The 26,503-nt window shown below is 37.9% G+C and overlaps 1 protein-coding gene across 4 annotated transcripts in view; it reads left to right on the top strand.

Annotated features, from left to right (window-relative positions):
• The window catches only part of LOC144373873 (transport and Golgi organization protein 1 homolog), a 75,623-nt gene that overhangs the window by 5,088 nt on the left and 44,032 nt on the right, over window positions 1–26,503 (top strand). For 3 of the 4 annotated variants that reach the window (XM_078036825.1, XM_078036828.1, XM_078036824.1), the window contains one exon: window positions 22,130–22,263. In XM_078036825.1, coding sequence (XP_077892951.1) covers window positions 22,135–22,263 — 129 coding nt within the window. In that variant the 5' untranslated portion in view covers window positions 22,130–22,134. Of the gene's footprint in view, window positions 1–21,490; window positions 21,632–22,129; window positions 22,264–26,503 lie in introns of those variants that run through there. The other variant, XM_078036827.1, reaches the window with a different exon arrangement.

Below are 26,503 nucleotides of genomic sequence, written 5' to 3'. Positions count from 1 at the left end.
TATATGACAGCAGAAAGCATTATAATTCTTATACATATAGAGCACAATTTTTCATATCTCTGATTGTATACACAGTATATTCACACCCACTTCCTGTATTCAAACCTGTACTTTGGATAATAATTATCACATTCCACCATCATTAATAACCTCATGCCTCCTCCCTTCCCCTCCAACCCCTCTGCCCTATCTAGAGCTTGTTGTTCCTCCCATCTCCCACTCTCTATCCCACTATGAATCAGCCTCCTTATATCAAGTAAAACATTCAGCATTTGGTTTTTTGGGATTGGCTAACTTAGCATTATCTTTTCTAACTCCATCCATTTACCTGCAAATGCCATGATTTTATTTTCTTCTATTGCTGAGTAATATTCCATTGTATGTGTGTGTGTGTGTATGTGTGTGTATACACACATACACACACACACCCCACAGTTTTTAATCCATTCATCTATTGAAGGGCATCTAGGTTGGTCCCACAGTTTAGCTATTGTGAATTGTGCTGCTGTAAACATTGATGTATCTGTGTCCTGTAGTATACTGTTTTTAAGTCCTTTGGATATAGATTGAGGAGATGGACAGCTGGGTCAGATGGTGGTTCCATTCTCAATTTTCCAAGTAATCTCCATACTGCTTTCCATATTGGCTGCACCAATTTGCAGTCCTATCAGCAGTGTATGAGTGCCTTTTTCTCCCACATCCTCGCCAACACTTATTGTGGTTTGTATCCATAATAGCTGCCATTCTGACGAGTGAGATGAAATCTTAGAGTGGTTTTGATTTGCATTTCTCTAATAGCTAGTAATGATGAACATTTTTTCATGTATTTGTCGACTGATTGTATATTATCTTCTGAGAAGTGTCTGTTCAGGTCCTTGGCCCATTTATTGATTGGGTTATTTTTTTTTTTTGGTGTTTAGCTTTTGAGGTTTTTTATATACCCTAGAGATTAGTGCTATATCTGATGTGTGAGGGGTAAAGATTTGCTCCCAAGATGTAGGCTTTCTATTCACCTCACAGATTGTTTCTTTTGCTGAGAAGAAAGAAACTTTTTAGTTTGAGTCCATCCCATTTATTGATTCTTGATTTTAATTCTGGCACCAAAAGAGTCTTATTAAGGAAGTTGGAGCCTAATCCCACATGATGGAGATTAGGGTCTACTTTTTCTTCTATTAAACGCAGAGTCTCTGGTTTTATTCCCAGGTCCTTGATCCATTTTGAGTTGAGTTTTGTGCATGGTGAGAGATAGGGGTTTAATTTCATTTTGTTGCATATGGATTTCCAGTTCTCCCAGCACCATTTGTTGAAGATGCTATCTTTTCTCTAGTGCATGTTTTTGGTACCTTTGTCTAATATAAGATAATTGTAGTTTTGTGGGTTAGTCTCTGTATCTTCTGTTGTGTACCATTGGTCTACCAGTCTGTTTTGGTGCCAATACCATGCTGTTTTTGTTACTGTTGCTCTGTAGTATAGTTTAAGGTCTGATATAGTGATGCCCCCTGCTTCACTCTTCTTGCTAAGAATTGCTTTAGCTATTCTGGGTCTCTTATTTTTCCAGATGAATTTCATGATTGTTTTTCTGTTTCTATGAGGAATGTCATTGGGATTTTGATTGGAATTGCATTAAATCTGTATAGCGCTTTTGGAAGTATGGTCATTTTGATAATATTAATTCTGCCTATCCAAGAGCAAGGTAGGTCTTTCTATCTTCTAAGGTCTTTTTTTGATTTCTTTCTTTAAGGTTCTGTAAATTTCATTATATAGATCTTTCACCCTTACTGAGATTCTTAATTCAAGAGTTCCTTCTAGCCTGGCACAGTGGTGCACACCTGTAATCCCGGTGACTCCAGAAGCTGAGGATCATGAGTTCAAAGCCAGCCTCAGCAAAAGCGAGGCACTCAGTGAGAACCTGTCTCTATTAAATACAAAATAGGGCTGGGGATGTGGCTCAGTGGTTCATGCCCCTGAGTTCAATTCCCAGTACCTCCCTCTCCACCCCACCCCACCCCGCCCCGAAAAAGAGTTCTTTCTCTCATCAATACAGAGAAGCACAGTGGCTTCAGTAGGGTTCTTTTTTTACTAGTAGGGAAAGGGCTGGGTGAGGCTTTTGGTTTTGTCCTTCTGAATTTTCTTTCATTGCTTCTCTCTCTCTCCCTGCCATAGACTGTCGAAGGCTGTCTGCATTACCCCTTTCTCACCCGAGAGCAGAGCGTCCCTAGATGTCTGACTGCGTCTCCTTCCAGCCCTTCCTTTGAATTCCTAAGCAGCCACTGCTCTGAACTACCAATCTCAGTCATCCTGGGGTGACCTCATTCTGGAGGATGAACTTCATCTGTCTGGCACTGCTGGAGCCCCACTGTCCTGCTCCTGTGCAGTCTCTGTCTGCCTCCCCAGACCAGTGAGGGCTTCAGAGCTCAGCTGGTTTGGGATGTTCATTCTCTGTTTACCTTCAAGTGGAAGTTTATACTAGTTCCCGACTCCTAATTTTGTGGTAGGCTTAGATTAGGGGTGGTTTGATTATCCTTGTTGACTGGTGTGGTTTTTATGGAATATATGGAGAATTCAAAATCTAGGCAATTGGCATTATTTTACAGAACACAGTTCTTGGACTTATTCTTGTGTTTTATCTTTAAAATTTGTTATGATAGTATCACATTTATATTCTTCAAGAACTCTTTCTTGTTCTCAGCTTGTTGTTTTAATCGTATCCTATTCCCATTTCAAGGATATAATATCCTCCCCGAGGACATTTATTATAGCTTTTTAAAATATATCTCAGGGAGGATATTTATTATATCTTTTCAGAAAGTGTTACCCTGCCCACTGTATTATCTCTTTTTCCTCTATTTGCTTTTCCTTCTTCCTCCTCTTTTTAAAAGTTTTGTTTTGGAGTCTCTCGTTCTTGTTAGCAGTTTATCTGAAACATCTGGTGTCCTCTGATCATTGTGCTGGTGAAATTCCCCAAAGCTGACAGGCAGCTCTGTTGTGAACAGGTGGGTGGCCTTTGGGCCTCATGCCAACAGCACTGGTTGGCAAGCCAGCTTTTGCACTGGGGGAGTCAGATTTGAAGATTTCACTGGAAAACTCATTGTATCCTAAGACGAGTCCTATACCATTACAGTGAAATTGGTGGTTTAAATTGGAAAGACAGGGAGCTGAGGGCACGTGGTACTCTTGGTGTTTGGTGTGCGGATCCTCTCAGTTCCTCCATACTGTGGTGCCTGTGCTTGTGCATCTGAGTTTTTGGAGAACTGAAAGGGTTTCAGTTCCTGCAGTCAGCCCCAGCTAGATACCAGTGTTTTGGTTCCACAGCTCTTTTGAATCTGTTGTCCTCTTCTTATCCACTTTTTATCTTCCAAAGAATTCGTGCACTGTTTCATCTACCATTGCCTCATATATCTTTTTAGAAATCTGTGTATTGTCCTTTAGCTGTTTTGGGTGAGAGAAAAAATAGATGTGTGTGGTCATATTTTTAAGTTGTATTTGATTACCTTAGTACCAAGTTTCCACCCTTTTCTGTACTCATCTAGATTGACTTTATTTACTAGAACAAAATAAAATTGCAGTGTTTTCAGAAAGATAATTATATATCTCAGTCTACCTACAAAAAAAAATTACATTTTTGCAGACAGTTTAACTGTTGGATTCTCTACTTGGATAAAAATTTGGAATGTTGTCTTCGATGACTGTCTTGATTCTCTTTGTGGTAGATGGTTCCTCTGGCAGGACCCAGATGAGGGTCTAGACCTGTGGGCTCCAGCTGCCTCTTCGAAACAGAGTGAAGACATAAAGCATGGTTAAAAATAACAAATGAATATGAAAGAGGAGTAGTTAGAGCAGCCCATTCACAATTAAGTATAAAGTAAGGTTGCTTTATCTTTAATGCCAAGTTTTTTAAAAAGCACAGTTATATGGTAAGGTGAGCATGCCCAGAAACCTGCCTTGGGAGCATGTGCAAAACCTAGCCCCGCCCAACTCCTCCTTTGAAGGTGGAAATGGAGTTGCCCGCCCCTTGAGCCTGTACTGGTTAATGGAAGTGAACCAGGAACTAACAATAGGCTGCTAACTTTTCATTTGTTTGGCTAGCGATTTACATCATTCTGTCTCATCCAGAAGGTGTAAGATTTCCATTGCAAATAGAGATTGTGGAGAGGGGTCAGCAGCTGGACTAGGGGAGTAAGATGTTACTTTTCCTGGTGGTCCTTTGGATTTTGCTTCGCTTTCCAACGTCCTGTGCAAACGGAAGCATGGCTGATGGTTCTTAGGAGAAAAATACATGAATAGTCTTTTAATTGGTTCCTTGATCATTCTTTTTTATTACAATTTTAGCTTTTAAGTGACTCGGCTGCCTTCTCTACTATTTGGTCATGAATTTCTTTTTTTCCTTCTCAACAAGGATTGTTCTGGGGACCCAAGTGCTGTCAGCTTTTATAAGGAATGTTGATTACTTTATATGAAATAGGATGGAAGGAGGTTGATTAAACCCTGTGAAATGAGAGACAGTTGGGGAATTCTGTGAAAGATGGCCATGGACAAAGATTTGTGGGATCACAATGTACTTCTACAATATTTGTGAGAGGGATGTGTGAGATAAGGATCAGATTTTTTTTTTAATAGCATCAGGTATCAACCAGCACTAATGAGTGAAAGCTAAAGGGAGGCAGCTTGAAAGTCTTTGCAAGAAAGGATTTTGTTCATAACTATGACTTCACAAATAATGACTCTCCCAGGATTCTCTGAATTTTCCCTCTGAGAGTGGACCATTTGAGTAGAACCAGAGTATCAAAGAAGAAATTTTAAAGTCTAGTAAAAATTTATATGTGGATTTTTCAAAATGCTACAAAGAGTTGATTCTTTGCTGTCTTTAAACAATATACAGTAATCACAAGAAAAGTTCCTTCTGTTCTTTGTGTCATTAGTTCTTGGCCTCACTCAAACCTAAGTGATGATGTGGAGGAAGAGAGCACACAAGATAACATGGCTATTAGCTTCCAGTTTAGAGGCTTGCCCTGGCGAACATTTCTTCTCTTTTCATGAGGTATAAAAATATAACCAAAACCCATCAGGACAGATTTTATATGGCTAAAAATTCATGAAAATAGGAAAGAGTATTTCTGATTTTTCTTAAAGTTCTCAAATACATCTAAATAGTAGATAGAAAAGACAGTGGAATGAGATTACCATCATTACCCTAAGTACACATATAAAGACACAACTAGGGGCTGGGGATGTGGCTCAAGCAGTAGCTTGCTTGCCTGGCATGCATGCAGCCCGGGTTCGATGCTCAACACCACATACAAAAAAGATGTTGTGTCCGCCGAGAACTAAAAAATAAATATTTAAAAATCTCTCTCTCCCCTTCCTCCCTCCCTCCCTCCCTCCCTCCCTCTCCCTCTCCCTCTCCCTCCCCCCCTCTCTCTCTCTCTTCAAAAAAGACACAACTGATGTGACTCTGTATACAACCAGAGATATGAAAAATTGTGTACCATATGTGTAATATGAATTATAGTGCATTCTGCTGTCATATATAACAAATTAGAATTAAAAATAAATAATTTTTTTAAAAAAGATTTTAAAAAGTGGGAAAATCAGAAACTAATATCGTTCCATGCTGTACATATCACTTCCCTTTCTCAAGTACAATCTGGCACAAAATGTGTTGAGAAGAGATTCCCCTCCAAAAAAAAAAAAAATCCACTGGGGCTGGGGATATAGCTTAGTTGGAAGAGTACTTGCCTCACACGCACAAGGCTCTGGGTTCAATCCCCAGCACCACCAAAAAAACCCCAAAATCTGATATTACATCCAATGGCATGAACAAGATTTAAAAAGCCACATAACCATAATGAGAGCACAAAGCACACAAAAGGCTTTCTAGATTCTAATCTAGAAAAAAAAAAACATATCCCAAGGAAGGAGAACAATGTTCTTGCAATTACTTTTCTCTAAGGAGTGTCTTAGTATGGTGATGAATGACCTTTTTTAACCCCCAGCACTGAGGATTGAACTGAGGAGTGCTCTACCACTGAGCTACATCTGCAGTCATTAATGTTTGTTTTCTTTTTATTTTTCTTGAGACAGAGTCTCACCAAGTTGCCCAGGCTCTCCTCAAACTTACCATTCTCCTACTTGTCAACCTCCTGAGTAGCTAGGATTATAGGCATGCACTATTGTACTGGCTACAAATTATTTGTTTTTAAATCAGGAAGTTGTCATTTAGAGAATATTATTCCCATAAGTTTTTTCTATATAAATTATTATAGAGCAAGCTTCACACAACCAATTGAAGAGACATTATAGATTATCCTATATTGTAGTTAATTGTATGGAAAAGAAACAATGTAGCAAAAATGAAATCATGAAAACAAAGACATTTCACATAGTAATGTAGATTAAAATGTCATCCAACTATAAATTCCCCCAAAATGCATGGACCAAGATCCTACCCAAGATTGAGACTTGAGGAAGGACTGACTGTATCCTTTAAAGGCACAAACTCATTTTTTCTTCTCTGTGGTACCCTGTGCCACACTGTAAAGAAGCCCAGGCTATCTTGCTGGAGGGAGAGTCCATTTGAAGAAAGCCCCTGACATATGAAAGACCACATGGAAAGGGAGACTACATAAAGCCAACAGTCAGCACCTTAGTTCCGGACATACAAAGCCATCTCAGACCTTGTAGTCTAAATCAGGCGTGTGCTGTATGGGTGAGCCTAGGTGACACTGGAGCAGAACCTTGGTTAAAGTCTTGACTTACAAAATTATGAGAAATAAAATGGTTGTTTGGTAGTGGGGATTGAACTCAGAGGCTCTCGACCACTGAGCCACATCCCTAGCCCTATTTTGTATTTTATTTAGAGACAGGGTGTCACTGAGTTGCTTAGTGCCTCGCCATTACTGAGGCTGGCTTTGAACTCTCGATCCTCCTACCTCAGCCTCCTGAGCCACTGGAATTACAGGTGTGCACCACCACTCCCGGCAAATGGTTATTTTTTAAAGCCACTAAATTTTGGAATTTTTAAAAATATAACAATAGATAACTAAAACACTGTTTATTGATGATTTGTAGGGCTTTTATTTAATGACCAGTTTTATTAAAGAATACCCCATTTATTTCTACTGTGATCAGCAAACAAACTGAAATTCAATATTTAAAATTTTTTGCCAAGAATATAACCTATCTTGCAAGTTTCCATGAGGACTAGAAAAGAATATATATTCTGGAGTTTTTGGGCATTGTCAGTCAATGTCAATAAGGTTAAGGTGGTTGATAGTTTTGTTCAGACTCTTGTGTATCATTAGTGATTTTTTTATAGTGTTACTATCAGTTGTTAAAAGGGTGTTAAAAATTCAAAGTATAGATTTGTCTCTTCAGTTTTGTCAGCTTTCATATATTTGGGGCATATAAATGTTTGGTTGTATGGTGTCGTGTTTCTGTGTTCTTAAAAACACATTATGGTATTATGAAATGTCTTTCTTATCTCTTATAAAACTCTTTATCTTGAATTAAATTCATCTGATGTTAGTATAGCATCTACATTCTTCTTGGCTTACTATTCATGATGTATTTTTATCTATTTCTTGTTTTTGTTCTATTCATATTTTTATTTAATGTAATTAAATAAAATTACATTAAATAAAAATTAAATTTTATTTAATTTATCCATTAGCGTTTAGCTTTATTGCTTTACATTATTGTTTTAGCAATGTTTCCAGGAATTATGAAATGCATTCTTCAATTTATCACAGTTTTCATAATTTAAATTGTGATACTTTCTCACATCTCCCCAAGTCCTTTGTGCTTTGTCGTCATACATATTACAGCTGTATGCCCTATGTTTTTTACCTTAGTCATGTTTCCAAGTAATTACAAGAATAAATATGTATACATATTGCCTTTTATATTTACCTACATTTTAGTATTTCTAGTACTTTTCATTTCTGTTTATGGTGCATTGTCTTTAAAAATATCTACCCCAAATTCTCCACATTCCTGTATCATGTTGCTTCTCTCATTATGAAGTAATATCTATTTTCCCACCCGCTGAGTCTGGGTTGGTCTTTTGTCTTGTTTTAATGAACAAAATATATTTTTGGTGAAAGTGATGCCATGCCAATCCTAGACCTAACACCTTGGGAAGGTATATACCTTCTACTTTTATCCTCTAGAAATCTAATCAACAAATAAAAAATTTTAGAATGACTGAATGACTAAAAGCATTTGAGGAGATAAGCCTGACCCAACCAGTTGAGCTAGCAGACATGTAAACAAAGCTATTTTGTCAGTTCTACCTTTGGTTAAACAATCCCTGCTAAAGGAAACCACATAAGCACTAATAAATACCTAGAGCAAAGGACCCATCAGGTTATGTAAAGCCAAATCATAGAATAAGGAGAAATAACAAAGAATTTTTATTTTAAACCATTAAGTTTATTACACAGTGAACTAAAACACACAGTGCATCTGTTTCTACCTGATGGATCATCTCCTTTTATCCTGAAGAGGTTCTTTTAGCATTGTTAATAGTAGAGATCTATTGGTATTGAATTTTCTTACTTTTTATTTATTTGAAAATGTCTATTCTGCTTTCAGTTTTGAAGAGTACTTATCCTGGATTAGCAGTTTTTGTCTTCTAGCACCTTAAACCTTTCCGTTAACTTTAATCTCTCATTTCTGATAAGAAGTCAGCTATCATTTTAGTCATTTTTACCTATGCGTAACACACCACTTTTTTCTAATTGCCTTCAAGACCTTTTTTCTCCTAATTGATTATTTACAGTTGACTCTGGTGCATCTAGATGTGATTTGCTTTGTAACTAACTTTAGTATTCACTGAGTTTCCTAAATCTGTTAACATCTTTTTTGTTAATTTGAGATAATTTTAGCCATCATTGTCTTAAATATTTTTTCTGTACAATTTATGCCTCTATTCTTCTAGAAATCTAATTATATGTATGTTAGGTCACTTTGTCCTGATAGTAACCAAGTCTCTATTTTTTTTCTTTCTGATTTTTATACCAGATAATTTTTATTGGTCTATCTCCAAGTTAACTTTTTGCTGTTTTTGCACTATATAATCTGATGATAGATTTGTTTCATGAATTTTTCATTTCAAATACTATACTTTTTATTTCTTTTAAAAGAAATTTTTCATTTATATGTTGACACCCATATCTACTTATTCATTATGATTAAGCTTTTCTTTAATTCCTTGAAATTAGTTATAAAAACTTTTTAAATTTTTTTTCTGCTAATCCTAACATCTGGGTCAGTTCACGGAACTTTTTTTATATGTGACATTTTCTCTTGTGGTTCTCATTTTTCTATCTTCTTTGCATTCTGGCAAAATTTAATAATATTCTACATGCCTATAATCCCATCGACTCAGGAGGCTATGGCAGGAGGATCAAGAGTTCAAAGCTAATAAATTATGCATGGCACACATTGTTTAATTTTGCATGTAACTTCTTTTTAGTGTGTCAATGAGGTTTTAGTGACATTGTCACCCAACACTTGGCCTTTGTTGTTCAGGGAATGCCTTCATGATTTTAATACTGGTTTTCCTATTCAGACTGTGGATTGGGTTTGAATATACTGTTATCAACCACCTGGTCTTTTAATTACTCATCCCAGTAAATTTATAGTTTGTGAAGCATTTGTTTCTCAGATTCATGACACTGTTAGAACCTGAAGTAGTAGCTGATGGGTATCTGTGAATTCTTTTTTTTTTTTTTTTACTTGAAGTAGATTGTCTGAAATAGGCATATTCTCCTCTGTGTTTATCCAAACCTCCCTGTTATGTGCACTACAAGTTACAATTTGGAAGTTACTGTATTAAAATTCTGTCTGTTCATGGTTCTAGAAGAGTGATATTCTCTCCCAAACACTGGTTACTACAGCAGCATTTTTAATGTTGTAAAATAAGAATAAAGGCTCTGAAGGCCAAAGATTTTAAAAAGTCATTTTACAAATGTTACGTTAAATTAAACCTGAGCTTTGCTGTAATACTGTTTTCTCTTCAAAATGTGATGGTACAGGAAAGGTGTTATATGAAGGGGTGGTATTGCAGGGGAGCATTTTAAATTGCAGAAGTAAAAAAGTTATAATATTTATAATTTTGATGAGTTTATTTTTATAGGGAAGATTTTTCTCCCCTGAAATTTTTTCTGGAATAGCAAAATGTTTCCATTATTAAAAATTGAAATTGTTAAAAAAAAAGAGTTCAAAGCTAGCCTCAGCAACTAAGGGATGCACTTAGCAACTCAATGAGAGCCTATATCTAAATAAAATGCAAAAAAGGGCTGAGGTTGTGGCTCAATGGTTAAGCACCCCTGGGTTCAATCCCTGGTACCAAAAAACAATTTTTAAATTATATTCTGGTCATTTATAGATGATACATCATAGGAAGTCTGGATTATATTGTCTTCCTATAAAGGATATTCTGTTTTATGTGTCATGCAGGCTAATTACTGGTGAATTGTTTTGATCATATTAGATTTGGTATTATTATTAATATTATTATTATTATTTGGTACCAGAGATTGAACTCAGGGTACTCAATTACTGAGCCACATCCCCAGACCTGTTTTGTATTTTATTGAGAGACAGGGTCTTGCTGAGCTGCTTTAGTACCTCGATTTACTAAGGCTGGCTTTGAGCTCGTGATCCTCTTGCTTCATCTACCTGAGTCACTGGGATTATAAGCATATTCCACCTCACCTCACTAGGTTTGGTATTTTTCTTTATTTCCATATTTCATGGTGCATTATACTTGTACATAATGGTGGGATTTGTTGTTATGTTTTCATACATATGTACAATATAGTGATAAAACAGCCAATATCATTCTCGAGTATTTCTCTTTTGCCTGCTTTCCTCTCTCCCCTGATCCCTTTCCTCTATTCTACTGATCTCCCTTTGATTGTCGTCAGATTCCTTTCACACACACACACCTTTCTTTTCCTTTTTTCTTTCTGGCTGCCACATACATTTTCAGCATGAATCAATTTTGATTTCAAATTTAGGTCTACCATTTTTCCTTTACTCTTTTGTGTGTGGTTCTTTTTGCTAAGGCTTATTCCTGAACTCTTAATTAAGTACCTGATATATTAATGAAGCTGCTGCAACCTGACTCTGCTGGAAACCATTTCTTCCAACATTGCCATTTAGCATCATCTTCAGTCTCCTTTATAGTAGTCAAACTCTGCTAAGCCTTAAAGAGTCTCATCTGGTACATTCATATCAAAAATGAATTTCCTCCAGGCTTTTAGTATTCTCTCTCTAACACACACATAATTACATTGCACCCACCATAAATAGCTCAGACATTCTTGTCCACAAAATTCCAACCACTATGATAATCTTGCACTTTGATAATTTTCTCCTTAACTCAGTATGACCCCCATCTTACTTGAGCTTCATCTCCCTAATTGTGTTTTGTGCACCAGGCCTACAGTCATGTCTGAAATTAATACCTGAAAATGTTTAGTTTTTCTAGTTTTATACTCTTTTGTGTCAGGAAAACAAATCAAGTACATTAGATCTATTACAGTTTCAAGTAAAAATACTAACTTACTTTTATCTTTGCCCATCAATAGTGGTAGAGACACTTAGGTCAACTTACATAGAAACTGCAACATCTTATATACATACCAAAGAACACATGTGTATGATTACACTGTATAAAGTAACAAAACAGGCAAATCTAATCCTTGTTATTAGAAGTTAAAATAGTGCCTAGGTCTGGGGGAGTGGAGGGAATAATTAGGGGAGCAATGAGAAAGGGCTCATGAAAGTGCATTTGATGTCCAATTTCTTGACCTGGGTTAGGGTTCAGTGGATATGTTTACTTTGTGATAATTCATTGTGCTATACGTGATTTTCTTTTGTCTGTTATATTTAATAAAAGAGAAGCTCTATTAACAGTAAAAAAATCAATCTCTACATTCATGTAAGAGTTAGTAATCAAATGTCTATTATATGGTTAATATGAGTATAAGGGTTCTGAGGCATGTAAGACAGACATGTTCCCACAGTCCAACATTGGAGATTTTTTGACTATTACAAATAAAACCACCATGAATAGTTGTGCAAAAGTCTCAGTGTGGATGTATGCTTTTATTTCTCTGGAGTAAATATCTCGACAGATTTGATTTAATTTGTAAAGCAACTGCCAAACAGTTTTCTAACAGTTTGTGCCATTGTTTGTACTACATATTATAGTCTGCAGTTCTAAGAGATACCATAGTCTTCATCTTTGTCAACATTTGTTATGATGAGTCTTAAATTTTGTCCATCCTACTGTATGTGTAATAACATTGCAGTTTTGATTTACATTTCAACTTATGTTGGATATCCTTTCATGTGCACATTCACCATATTTGTGTCTACTTTGGTGAAGAAAAAAAGTCTTCTGCCCATCTTTTCAAATTGGGTGATTTTTCTTATTAATAAGTTATAAGAATCATTTGTATATCCTAGATATCATTCTCTTGAGAGAGATATGTTTTGCCAGTACTTTTTCGTAGTCTGTCAGCTTACCTTTCCATTTCCATAACAATGAATATACAATAGACAAAGTTTGTTGTTGTTGTTGTTTTTGGTACTGGGGATTGAACTCAGGGTCATACCACCACTGAGCCACATCCCCAGTCCTATTTAGTATTTTATTTAGAGACAGGGTCTCACTGAGTTGCTTAGTGCCTCACTTTTGCTGAGGCTGGCTTTGAACTTGCAATCCCCCTGCCTCAGCCTTTTGAGCCACTGGTATTACAGGTATGCACCACCACGCCCAGCATGAGACAAAGTTTTTGAGGAGAGGAAAAAAGAGAGCGTGAGGCAGAGAGAGCTAGTTAGTTTTAAAAGCCTCTGCCAAGCAGCTTTTTATATTTTCTTCCAGAAGTTGTATAGGTTTAGCTGCTACAATTAGGTCTGTAGTCTATTCCTACCAGTAGTGTGTGAGGGCTCCCATTGATCCACATCCTTGCCAACTTATTATTATCTTTTTGATTATAACCATCTTGATAGATGTGAAGTAGTATCTCACTGAGGTTGTACATTTCCCTAATGGTGCTGGGTATCCTTTCATTTGCTTATTTGCTTTTGCATATTTTCTTTGGAGAAATGTCTATTCTAATTTCTTGCCATTTGTCTTTTCATATTGAACAATAATAATTGCTTGTATATTCTAGGTAGTTATATATATTCTAACTATATGAATTGTAAATGTTTACTTCTATGATTGTATTTTCACTTTCTTCGATGGTAGCCTTTAAAAGTTTTAAATTTGATGAAGTTCATTACTTTATTATTTTTTCTTTTGGTACTTGGGCCTTTGGTGTCTTAAATACAAAGTCATTGTCTACCCCAAGATTTACCTATGCTTTCTTACATTTAGTTTTGGTTCTTACATATATATGTGTTGTCCATTTTGAATTCTTACATTTATGTCTGTGGTCCATTTTGAGGTAATTTTTATGTGGGGTAGGGCTTAACTTAATTCTTTTGCATTAAAGACTATATCATTTTGAAATAATATTTTCATTTGGAATGCAATTCTAGGATATCAGTTTTTTTTTTCTTTCAGAACTTGAAAATGTTGATGTACTGTTTTCTGGTTTGCATGGTTCTTGAATGAATTTTGACATTTTACTTTCACTCCTTTGTACATAATGGTATCTGTTTTCTGTAGATGCTTTTCAATTTTTTTCTTAGCACTGGTTTTAAGCATTTAGTGTAAATTTGTGTCATCTTTATCATTTTTCTTATTCATTGAGCTTTTTGAATCTGAGTGTTCATCAGATATAGAACATTTTTATTTATTATTTTTTCAAATGTGTTTTTCCCACCTTTTTAGGAACTACCATAACATATATATTGGACTGGTTGAAGCTGTGCATACTGATGCTTTGTTCAGTTCAGTCTCTTTCTCCGTGTTTGATTTTGGAGTCTTTATCACTGCATATTCAGTTTGCTGATATTGACTTCTTCAATGTTAAATCTGCTGTTAATCTCATTCAGTGTAATTTTCACCTTAGCCATTGTTTTATCTGATTTTATCTAATTTTATCTGTTTTATCTAATTCAGACATTTTTATATCTTCTTTTTCTCCTTTACATGCTTATGCTTTTCCATAGCATCTTGAACATATGGTATACAACTGTATTAATGTCCTTGTATAATAACTCTATCACAGTGTAATTAATGATCATTTTTATTAATTTTCTTTTCAACATGGGTTATATTTTCCTCGCTCTTTGCATGCCTCATACATTTTTATTGGATTCCAAACATTGTGAATTTACCTTGTTCTGTACTGGATATTTTGTATTCTTTTAAATATTCTTGAGCTGTGTACAGCTTTTTTTCTGAACTATCTTGGAAACATTTTTATCTTTTTAAGATTCTTCTAGACAGGAGTTACCTTAAATCTTGGGCTATTTTGTCCCTTTTACTGACTATGTTACTTGATGCCCTTTTATTATAGATTTTCCATTCTAGCTGGTGATTACAAAAATTGATCTGCATGCCAACAATCACCACCACCTTCCATTCTGTTCCTTTCTGAAGGTTCTTTCTCTGGCCTTACATGTGAGCCCATTGTTACATAGCCGCAGACTTCAGGGGAACCCTCCATAGATGTCTAGAGAGCTAGTGCATGTACACACTCTCCCTCCATCTGCAGTTCTCTACTCTCTCCTTTATTCTGCTCTGGGACTTCTAGCTGCGTCAGTCTCTTCAGACTTTAAAATCCATCTCTTCAACTCAGGAGATTTTCTATTTGAGTTTTCCTTCTCTGGATGTGGCCTGAAAAATTCTTTCCAGGGAGTAAATTGGGATAATCCTAGCACTCATCTCTCATGCCTAACTTTATCTTAGAGGTCACTCTTATGCTGCTTATTATCTAATATCTGAGAACTGTTGTTTGTATTTTGTCCACTTTTTTTCCAATGTTTCATATGCGAGGGTAAATCTGTTGCCCCTCTTGGAGAGATTTAGTCTTCCATAAATGTTTAACACTATTCTCTGGCACATCATTTACAATAGATGAGGTTCTTCCTGGTAACAGCAGCGGTAGGCCTACTGAATGCTCCTAGGCAAGTGCCTTCACAAATTTCCAATGGTATATGTTATTATGCTGCCAATTATTTGTTTCAGATATGTTTTTGTCTCATTTAGATTGTACTCTGACTTTAGGAACCCTTTATATCTTAGAATTTTATGTCCCCTCCACCCAAACTGGTCACATTTACCTTTAACAATTACTCAACCCTTACCCCGTAAGAATTCCCTTTGAGGTATTAAAGAATAATTCACTTGAGATTATTTATCTCCATGCCAACAATCACCACCACATTCTATCCTGTTCCTTTTCTGAAGGTTTTTAATATAACCTTATATTAAACATGTTAAACATCAATTCCACATATTTAAATGCTATGAGTAAAAGTGAATGCTGATTCATCCACTAATTGTATGTATCCTGGTAGAAAGAACCACCACTACTTTATTGTGGCCAGTTGAGAAATTTTCTTCTCATTATCCACCAGACTAGTTAATATGTCTTTAAGGCAATAAGTTTAAAAAATAATACTGATAAATCAAAATATTGAAAACTCTACAAACTAAGCAGCTAGTTCTTCAGTAACTGGAAGCACTGACTATGCATATAAAAGTATATCTGATTATGAGTCAAAGTAAATATCAAGAAGGTAATATGCAATTAGATCATTTTGCTCTTCTGATTTTTCCACCAATGAATTATCATTAATTTCTATTCTACAATAAGAAAAAATCTACAACATACCATATTCTATAATAAGAAAAATAAGAAAAAATTAAAACTAGTTTTAAAAGATCTACTTAAATATTCCAGTATCATGTAACCAAACAACTACTCTCCACACAAGTATGTTTTTATTCAACAAACACATTCAGGGGTACATTCCTGGAGTTGAGGATGCATGCTGCTGAGAGGTGGACCTTAAATGCCTTGTTCTCATAGCTTATTTCCTCTCAGTACTATTTATATATGGGGGCTTAATAGTTAATATATGTGTTTAGGTTAATAGTGTAGTATATTTATAATATTATTGGAACCATGAGTTTATCCATCAAATCATTTGTTAACTCTCTCATACATTCTAGGCATTTCCCTAGTCACTGATGTAACAGTAGTGAACAAAATAACTAATTTCCTGCTCCTGTTGGAAATTGTGTTTGAGGTTGGGTCAGAGCAGTCAAGTAGATAAACAAATGTAAGGCAAGTGGTAAGAGAAGTCTAAAGTGGTAAGGCAAGTCTTAAGAGAAAGAAAGGCAGGGTAATGGGCTTGATAGTCATGACAAGAGGCTATATTTTGTGTAGGATGACCAGGAAAAGTCTTTATCACATGAAATGCCACTGTTACAGAGACATGATAAAGTGAGGGGGTAGTTAGCTAGTTAGATGATTTGGGCAGTTAAGGTTGAGGCAAAGTTGCAAGTGTAAATGCTCTGAAGCAGGGGTGGGATTGGTGTATTTAAATGGAACTAACAGACAAGAGAAGAATGTTAGGAAATGGGGAGAAGAGGATGAGGGGAGTCACATTGAATAAGAACAGTCCATAATAAGGCAGGGCAATCCATAATAAAATCATGGCTTTTTTTTCCCTGATACCAGAGATTGAACCCCCAGGGGCACTTAAACACTGAGCAACACCCACAGTCCTTTTTAAAATATTTTATTTAGAGATAGGGTCTCACTGAGTTTCTTAGGGACTCACTACATTTCTGAGGCTGGCTTTGAACTCAGGATCCTCCTGACAGCCTCCTGAGCTGCTGGGATTACAGATGGGTACGACCAGGCCTGGCTAAAGTCATTGTCTTTTATTTGGAAATGGGAAGCTATAGGAAGATTTTGAGCAGAGAGACACAATCAAATTTATATTTAAGAATATCACTCTAGTTGCCATCAGGACAATAGATATTGGGGAAAATGAGGGCAGAAGCAAGGACAGAAGAAGGCTATGGGAATCATTCAGTTGACTTATGATGTGGGTTTGGCCTGTATATTGGCTTAGCAGATGCAGAGGAGTGGTCAGATTCTGGGCATGTTTCAAATGCTTATTTGGAAAGAAGGAAGTCAGAAAAATAAATAAATAAAATGCTTTATAATTTATATCAAATTCTAGAAAATGCAAAACAATCTATGATGACAGGAGATGTTTGGAGACAGCCCAGAAAAGGAGAGGGGAGGGATTACAAAGAAGGATGAAATACTTTTTTGATTTTGGTGATAGTCTCATGGGTATATTCATGTCAAAACATATCAAATCCTACACCTTAAATGTGCAATTTATTGTAGGTCAACTATATCTCAATAAAATTATAAAAATAAAGACATAATATTGTCTAATGGACTGGAGTTGGAATGTGAGAGAAAAGAGATCAAAGGTGGTTTGTAAGTTTTGGGCTTTGAGCACCTGGATAATGGGAATTAAATTGTCATTCTTATTTCTGAGATAGGGAAGACTGAAAGCAGATTTTGAGAGAAAAATGAGTTCAGTTTTCAACATGTTGTTAGAGATGCCTACTAGATACATTTTATAACATAATAAATACATGGTAGAAAAGAAATGAAGAATGACTCAGATAGACAGTTTCTCTGTATGATCCACTGGTTCTCCAGAAAGCGCAGAAGTACACTGGACCAACGGGGACCTCTCATGGCCCCTGTAGACAAATGTTTGTGCACACCTTTTTTTTCCCATCGTTTTCTTTATTTAACATTGTGAACATGGTGGACTACATTCTTTTTTCTAAGTTTTAAAGATTCAGTTAATTTGGAGAAACAACTGATGGGTTCATTGTTGGAGGTTGATGAATAACCTTAGCAGAGACTATAGTAACAAGCCCTTGGTCACAGACAAACGAGAATGGCTCCACCCAGGATGGGAGCATTGCAGACACTCTTCCTTGGGCTGGCTAGCTTGTGCCTTTCCCCCCTTAACTGTACATATCAGTAATTCAGCTATATTATGATTTAAATCAGATTTTGCTCCTCTTGTCAGAAAGTACAATTGCTTGTTAGTTGATAGGTTGTGATGAAAAGGAGTCTACTCCTTGGGCTTGATACTTAGCTCCATTAATCACTGGATGTGTGACTGCCTCAATTTACTCTAAAATAAGGATTGGAATAGGACCTACTACTACTGTAAGGTACTATTGTTATGAAGATTAAATGAATTGATATGTATAAAACCTTCAGAATAACAACTGGACATAAAGAAAGCATTCAAGAAATGTTAGCTACTAGCTTTCTTCTCTGACAATCGGTTTTGTCAGTTGGTTCCCACTAAGTTGTGGACTTTTTTGGACCAGGACCAGATATCTTGTCTTTTGATTTTCATTCACTCCCACACCATGCTAGGGCTTCGTCCAGCGTCTGGCATGAATGGTAGCACAAAATGAGAGTTAAAAATATGCTTTTGAATTAAATAATTTCTTCCCTTACGGATAAAGATAAGAATCTCAAGATCTTAGCCTGAAGACTAATGTCCATCTCTCTGCCCCCACCTGTCCCCGCCTTAAAAAAAAGCAGGCCACTGTCTCCAGTTTACACCCTCACTCACAGTTCCATTCACCTTCCCCTTTCCTAATCAGAGGGATCTTGGGGTGGGGCTTCAAGGAACCTCTAGGAGTTTGAAGGGGAGGGAGCCTGGAACCATAGACTAGCTGTGACAAGTCAGGGGTGGGATTTGGTAGTTCAGAAAAGGAGGTACCAGACCAGGAATGGGGGATGGGAGTGATGGTGGAGTGGGCTAGTTCAGGATGAACCAGAAATGAGACGTTGAGGAAAGCCAGAAAGGACCAGTTGGCAGGGGGGGGGATGGGTGGGTGACTACTAGAATCATGTGGAGGGTCGCTTGTGAGGGCACAGAAGCAAAGGCAGGTGATTGGACGAGAAGGAGAGTCCTAGTTGCCAAGGCAGCGACTAGAGGAGAAGGTCTTCAGTTGAGGAGAAGGTCTGGACTAGAGAAGGACGGAGCTCCAGCTCTGTGTGTTCTCCAGTAGAGTCTGTGGACTGACCCCCAGATATCCCTGCTGAAGTGTCACCCGGGAAAGGCGTAAGCCTTTCCTGGCGCCACCCCTCTGCGCTTGGCTACCCACACGCCCCCTGAGCCCCACCTCCTACGCGCCCACAGACACCCGCCACAGCCTACTTCACCGGCTCACCCAGGTGACCACAACATGGCTGTGGCGCAGGTGCTGATCTTCTGGCTGTTCATGGTGCTCTTCTGGCTGTTCGTGCTGTGGCCGAACTGGCGAGTGCCGGGCCAACCGGACCTGAGCACCGGCCAGCGCTGGTCGAAACACAAACTCTGTGCAGACGACAAATGCAGCAGTGAGTGCACAGGCGGGTGGGCAGCCCAGGGTCTCCACTGTGGCTCTTTGGGGCCGCATGGGGCTCCGATCTCCCTCGTCCCCAGCCCCAAGGGCTGGGTGAGGGGGGTCGCAGGATGACGGGTGGGGAGCAGGAGTGACAGAGCCTCGGGACCCTGCGTGTGTCCCCTCTGGCTCTGCTGGCGCCCCAGCCAGCCCGCTCGGGTTGTGGGGGGCTTCGACTCCCACTTGTTGCCAGCGTTTTATTTTTCTCTACTGACTGAGGCGGGGGTTGGGAAACACGATTCCCCAAGGACAGCTCTCAGTTTATTCCCTTCCAGGACTCGCCTAGGATCTCAGTGGGTGATGGGGTTGTGCCCACGCTGTAGCAGAGCGCTTTTCTGCCCCCTCTACAGGGACCTGGGCCGGTGCAGTATCAGGGCAGATGCTCTCCAGGGCTCGGTGGCCCTAATTCCCGCGGCAGGTTGATGGTGGGGCTCCTTGGGAAAGGCTCACTGGCCCCTTTGTCCTTTTGCTGCACTGGGGATTGGGCTGGTTTTGCCTTTTAACAGGGACTAGAGTTTAGGCTTGGGAAGAGCACCGAGTCCAGGCACGCAATGTGTTTCGAGGTCTCGGCCCCGACTCTGCTTCAATCCTGTCATTTCTGTGCATAGAAGCCTCCCTTCATATTTGAGGTAGGGTAGCAGGTGGGCCAATAATCTTTTGCTTTTGAAAGAGGCCAAGGATCTGCACCAGCCACCTGGGAACTGCAGCCTCTTCTGTGTGCAGGAAGCGGACAGAATTCCTGGATTGGAGGTGGGCAGTGGGGAGGATGTAGCCATTCAGATTCAGATGAAGAGGTTTGTTGCAATAACAATAAAAAATACTCCAAGATTTTTATAAGCCAATTCAGTTTTAGACTCAGTCACTAGTGTTGTTGGAACCTCTTTCCTCTATATATTTACTGGCCCAGAATACTTCTTATGGACTCCCGCTTGGTTTCTAGTAACCTTGCAACTTGATGACTGTGTTGTCCATAAATTGTAAGCAGTACATATTTTAAAATATTCATGCTAAAAAGGCCAAGAAGTTTACCATTGAGCTCTTTATGTCTAAATTGGTGTTACCAAAACCAAATTTTGTAATTTGAATTGTTTGTTCCACTTCAATAAAGAAAAAAGATGTCTCCAATATATGTTAAGAAGTTCCTAGAGGTAACCCTAAGGCTGGAATAAATAAACACTCAGAGAAGCAAAGCAGCTGCCATGATATTTTCTTTCATTTTTGCTATTCTTTGCTATTGAGCGCTATCCTACGTGGGATACCTGGACAATCTCATCACTGATGCTTCGTCAGTACTAAGACATGGTGTTGGTTAGGTTCAGTGGGGTAACATAACTTGAGAAATGGCCTGTGTCCAAACAGATGTGACCAAAAACAACAGGTGGGTCTGTGTTGCGTTGTAGGAAGTAGTGAGGTGTGTATGTAAGGTGTCCTTGTGTGCCTTCCAAATAAGTGCTCCAAAAAAAAAAAAAAAGAACTAAATAGGTGCTCCATAGTATGCATTATGTTGTCACCTAATATATTACTGATTTATAAATCCTCTATGACCTAAGGGGGAACAAGAGAAACATTGCCATTTCCACTTGTGATGAGAATTCCCCACCTTAAAGTGTCTCTCACTTTCAACTTGGCCTCTTAATTACATATGAATTAGGATGCTGACAGTTCTGAAAATAGTCCTATTTTAGCTTCAAAAAAACAAGTTACCCTCTCCAAATCTGTGTTTGTTCCTCAGACATATATTTTTATAAAACAAACATTCTCGTGTATTTTACTGCTAATTGGCTTTTAGAAAAAGTGTTATTTCCATTTCTTTGTGCTTTTTACATACATCTATTGTCCATTTCATCTTAAATCAGAAACTGTCTATTTGGTCAACCAAAAGAAAAATGTTGCTTCTACCAGTTTCTAGATCAATTGTGATCCTAGTCCTGCATTTTAAGCATGAAGGTATTGCCTGACCTTTTCTCGTGGTTAAACTTGTTCCTTGTCAGATAGGATACCCACTTTTGATTTTGTTTATTAAAAAAAATACGAATGAGGATGTTTTGAAACAATCTTAATGTTGGATATAGTCAACAATATTTGCTCAGAGAAAATATATTTCCTGGTTATTTACCCAGATCCTGAACCCAGAGACAGCAACTCTGCTGCAAATGAAATTGACAGTGTTTACGGCTGCATGGTAGCACTTGCAGCCACTTAAAGGTAATGTCTTTTAGCAGTTAGTTCAAGTTAATTAACCCCTTGGGGGTTCCTGGATATTCTAACCTCTTCCCTATTACCTCTGCATGAAGCCATACTTAAGCCTGTCCATGTCTACACTTGGATTTACATATTTGCAAAATGAAGCTTTCTAAGATTATGAAACAGAAAAAAATTGAGGAGGCCTGCAAGAACCAAGAGTTTCACTGAAACCAGCTATGGTTGGTGGTAGCCACTTTGCTTTTTATTTCTCAGCACAGAGAAAAATAGAGAAGCTTCCTTTTCCCTCGTCTAATTGCAGGGAATATTGTATTTTATAGCAATAAAATCTCTAAGGATTTTAGATACTTTGAGCAGGTGAATTAAAAGTGATTCCAGAGAGTACTGGAAAAACTTGATTTTTGTTCATAGTGGGATTCATATTTCCTGATGAGTCAATATGGACTGTGAAAAATCAAATCCTAATGTTTGTTTTTTTCTTTTTTCAATGTTTATATACAGTGTTAATGTATCGAGGTGAAGCTGTTGAAGATTTCACAGGACCAGATTGTCGTTTTGTAAATTTTAAAAAAGGTGACCCTGTATTTGTCTACTATAAACTTGCAGAGGTATCACCAGAACTTTGGGCCGGAAGTGTAAGTAAAAGTTTGACAGGTGTTATATTCTTAATTTTGATGGGTAGCAGTGTAGATTTAAATGACTGATTTCTTGGGGTCTTTGTAGAGTTAACCTGACCTCTTTGCCAGGCCCTGTGCTCCTAACACACCTAAGGCCTGGCACAGCATAGAAAGTCAGGAGACTTTCTGAAACAGAACTGAACTGGTTGTGGTTGCTACCCCTCACATCAAGTTCCAGAAGGCTCTACACATCATAAAGGTCGTCATGGTGAAAACATGACAATTCTTAGCTTTGCTGTTTCAAAAGGGAAGGATTCATGGACATTAGAGTTAATCCTGTAAATTAAGTCAGAGATAGTAACTCAGGCATGCATATTTAAAGTTGATTTTTTGTGTATTTTACCTAATCAATTGTGCTGTTTTTACTCTAAAAAAGCAGAATATTATGTCCATTGTGTGCTTTTCCCCCCCCTTTTTTTCTTTTTTGCAACTTCTGGGTCATCCATTTCCTGCTTTTCCTATATTCTATGCCTGAAGGTTCCCCCAGGGGTTCTACTTCCAGCCAGTTGTATGGATCTTCTGATGAAAGACATGACATTGTTTATATCATGCTTTGATATTTTAAATGGGGAGATTCACTAGGAGTGTCCTCCTAGTGGCTTATGAGTATTGTCCTTTTCATTTAAAAAAATGTGATATGTGTATTGTTTACGTAAAACAGTAGCAAGGGTCTTTGATGACTGTAGGAATGTTCTAGTTTAGAGACATTCCGGGTTGCATCCTTGAAAGTTCTCACCCTAAATAAAACACCACACAGCAGAAAATAAGACAGAAAATAAGAGTAATCCCTATGGAAAACTAGTTTCATTTTGTTGCCATTTCTGACTCTTAGGGAATGATCTTGAAACATGGTGCTTCTAGGTACAAACTTTATATTTAGACAGAGTCCCAGTTGCAGTACTCCATATAAAGAACCATCTATTGTTTCTTTCAAGTATACCAAATAGGATTGGTAACCTTTAAACTTGGAACTGTTTTTCCATGTACCTAAGTGGCATTTTTCATGTAGTAGTCGTCTTTCTTTCCTTCTTTGAGCTTTTGGATAAATGGGCTTGATTTGCATTTTCTCCTCTCACATTGTAGCCTGTTAACTCTGTTCATCCCTAGGACTCTTGCCATTCTGGGTGGCAGCACTCATCCTGTCTTCCTGAGGAGCCCTGCTTTCAGCACCTGACCAGAAAGGATCTTTGCCGACTGATGAGTGTTTGGGTGGCACCTTGTTTGCATTGCTCCTCTGGCATTCATTTGTCCTCTTTGCCTTCAGTCAGGTTGTGTTTTATCTTAGCTCCCTATAAAATGAAAAACTCAGTTAGGAAAGGACCCCTGTCTAATCCATCTTCCTTTTGAATATTTCCTTTCAGGGCAGTGGCACTTAAGTACATTTGTTCTGATAGTAGCTTATGCAGAATTTGTTCTCTTGTGGCAGTTCTTGGCTCCCCACCCACAAATCAAATCAGCAGCACCTTAGCAGGGATGATGTATGGAAGCAAAATTAGATATAAAAATTATTTCCAGTAATGAGCCTCCATGATTCTGCATCATTTTTTTCATATCACAAGAAATGGGATACCACCAAGTGTGTAATTATGGAGCTTTATATAATCTATGGTCTCATTTGACACAGATTAAGAAGAGATAAATGTGTTCCCTTTCTCCATACATCTCTGGTTTCTTTCCCTTTTCCAAATTTAACCTTAATAGAATTTTCATCAGAAGGGAAAAGTATATTTCCCCTCAGACTCGCCTCTCATGTCATAAGTGTTATACTTAAGAAATTAAAAACTCTTTAGTTTTCAAAATGATTCTCCTTTTGAGTTTTCAGTTTTCATTCTGCAATGTTGTTGGTTTTCTAGAGTCTCAGACTTTATCTGCAGTGATGAAACTTTTAATTGCTCCGTCTTATCTAATCTTCATGGCAGTATTCTACCACTAATACTGGCTCTCAGATGGTTTCTAGATATAACAAGAACATTCATGAATGGGGATATTTTAGAGGTAGTGATAAGATGCCTTTTTTAATTTTCTTTTTTGTGCATTTGATTTGCCTATCAGTTTCCTTTAATTATTGGCAAGAATCTTCTGTTCCTTTTAGTCAGTAGTTAGTAATAGGAGTGTCTTTCTCAAGGGGAACTTTATATACCTTTTGTACACTTTATGTAACTTCATATAATTTAACTGTTGGTGCTGAAAATAAATGGGGTTCTTTTCTGCAGAGGATTTATTTTGGGTGAAACTGAAGCTTGATATGTGGTTTCATATGCATTATATTGTAATTTTATTTTCTCCCCTGCTGAGGGCCATTAGGAATGAAGCTTCAAAATTTCCTTGCCAGCGTACCCCATGTTAAATGGATTTCACTGTTGACATTGCATGTAAGGTGACCTTGCTCAAGGACCAAGGCGGATCCGGGTTTAGAGCTGATCAGGTTTGAGGAAGTATCCCACTCCTTAGGGTGTTCCCGGTTTAAGACAAAAGGAGTTTTAGGGAAGTTGGAGGTTGAAGATTATTGCTGCTGGGAGTAGGGCGTGCCTGCAGCCTGAGTTCCCGCTGAGTTCTCCTGGAGAAAAAGTTTTTAGGAGGTGAATTGTTCGGGAGATTGGATTGCCCCCGAACCTGTGTGGAGGCGGTGTGAGTCGGGAATAAAGAATTTCTGTTTGAATCTACAAGGCTGTGAGTGCCTCCTGATTCTGTGCCCAGCCAAGACTGCAGCATTAATTTTCTCCCCCCTTCTGATTAATTAAACAACAAGCAATGTGGCTAAAGGACCGTGCCTGGTAGGTTGTCCAATTCAACATATGGTTCTTACCCGTCATGGGAGAACTGACCTTTAGACGTCAGTTTCCTGTCTTGGGTTGAATCCACTGCAACCAGATCAACCCGTCACTGACTACCGGTCCAGCATTCAGCCATGCTTGTGGATAGGCCTAAGCACCATTGTGGGTGGGTGAGGTTCTTGCCTCACCTCTGTTGGCCCCCAAATTTAACCTTGGTGCCAGTGGGGAGGTGAGGTTCTTGCCTCACCTCTGTTGGCCCCCAAATTTTAGACCATCACTAGTAGAAGGGAGGAGGATACAGAAATGCCAGGACACCAAGCCAATTGACAGCTCCTTTGGAAAAATTGTGTCACTGGTGACACCATCAGCAAAGATGCCAGCATTACCACAATTAACATGGGGTGCGCTGGCAAGGAAATTGCATCACTAGTGACACCATCAGCAAGGATATGCCAGCAGTACCACAATTCGCTGCACCAGACGATAGTTCACAATGCATGCAACTCATATATAGTCCAAGCAAGTTCTGCAAGCAGTTCAAATCGGAGGAGTCTATCAATATGTTCATTTCCTTTCAAAGTAAATCAAGTCCTTGATTGAGCATTACTTGTTGAGTTATATTCATTGATGCATCAGTTTATACAGTTTACTGTGATAGCTATCATAGAAGCTGAAGTTTGGTTTTCTTAGTCTTCACTGGCACTGGGATGGAGATGGGAATTCTGGCAATGATGTTAAAGAGACATTATCCTGAAGAGAATTATTAAATATAATGAAAAGGAAAAGTGAAAGTAAACAAACAGATCTGTTAATCACCTTTAAAAACAATAGTAAGCAAACAGATCTGTTAACCACCTTTGAAAACAATCATTAACAGCTGTTTACCTAATTTAGATTAAACCACTTAAATCACGTGAATAAAAAAAAAGAAAATTCGGATCCATTTTTTCATGAGCACTCCTCATATAAAAATATGGACATACACACATACTGACATGCAACACAAAACAGTGCACTCATAACATACAACACGTAAGACAATAATAACAGCCTTGTAGCTTTACCTAGGTAAAATCTCCATTGCAATTTTTATAAACTCCACAGTCAAAAAATAAAACAGTCAAAAAACAAAGCTGATCAGAAAAACATTAACCTAGGTTTGTATGAGCTCAAAAAATAAAATAGAACTTTATGATGTGGGAAAAATGCAATAATAAAATAGATATTGAAAAAAGGCACCGTGGTTAATCACTGTTGCAGATGTAAGAATAGCCAAGCTGGAGCTCTGGATATCAGCTGTTATGGATTTGAGTCAAATTATCTTCTTTTTGGTCTGTAGAAATTGTTTTAGTTAGTGTCTCTCGAATCTAAATCGGCTGCTGTTCTCCCTGTGGAAACACAAAAACAGAACCCCGACTCCAGAC

The sequence above is a fragment of the Ictidomys tridecemlineatus genome, unplaced genomic scaffold (assembly GCF_052094955.1).
Source record: "Ictidomys tridecemlineatus isolate mIctTri1 unplaced genomic scaffold, mIctTri1.hap1 Scaffold_52, whole genome shotgun sequence".
NCBI classification, from domain to species: Eukaryota; Metazoa; Chordata; class Mammalia; order Rodentia; family Sciuridae; genus Ictidomys; species Ictidomys tridecemlineatus.
Note: the sequence above shows the minus strand (reverse complement) of the source record. Positions and strands in the feature narration are given on the sequence as shown.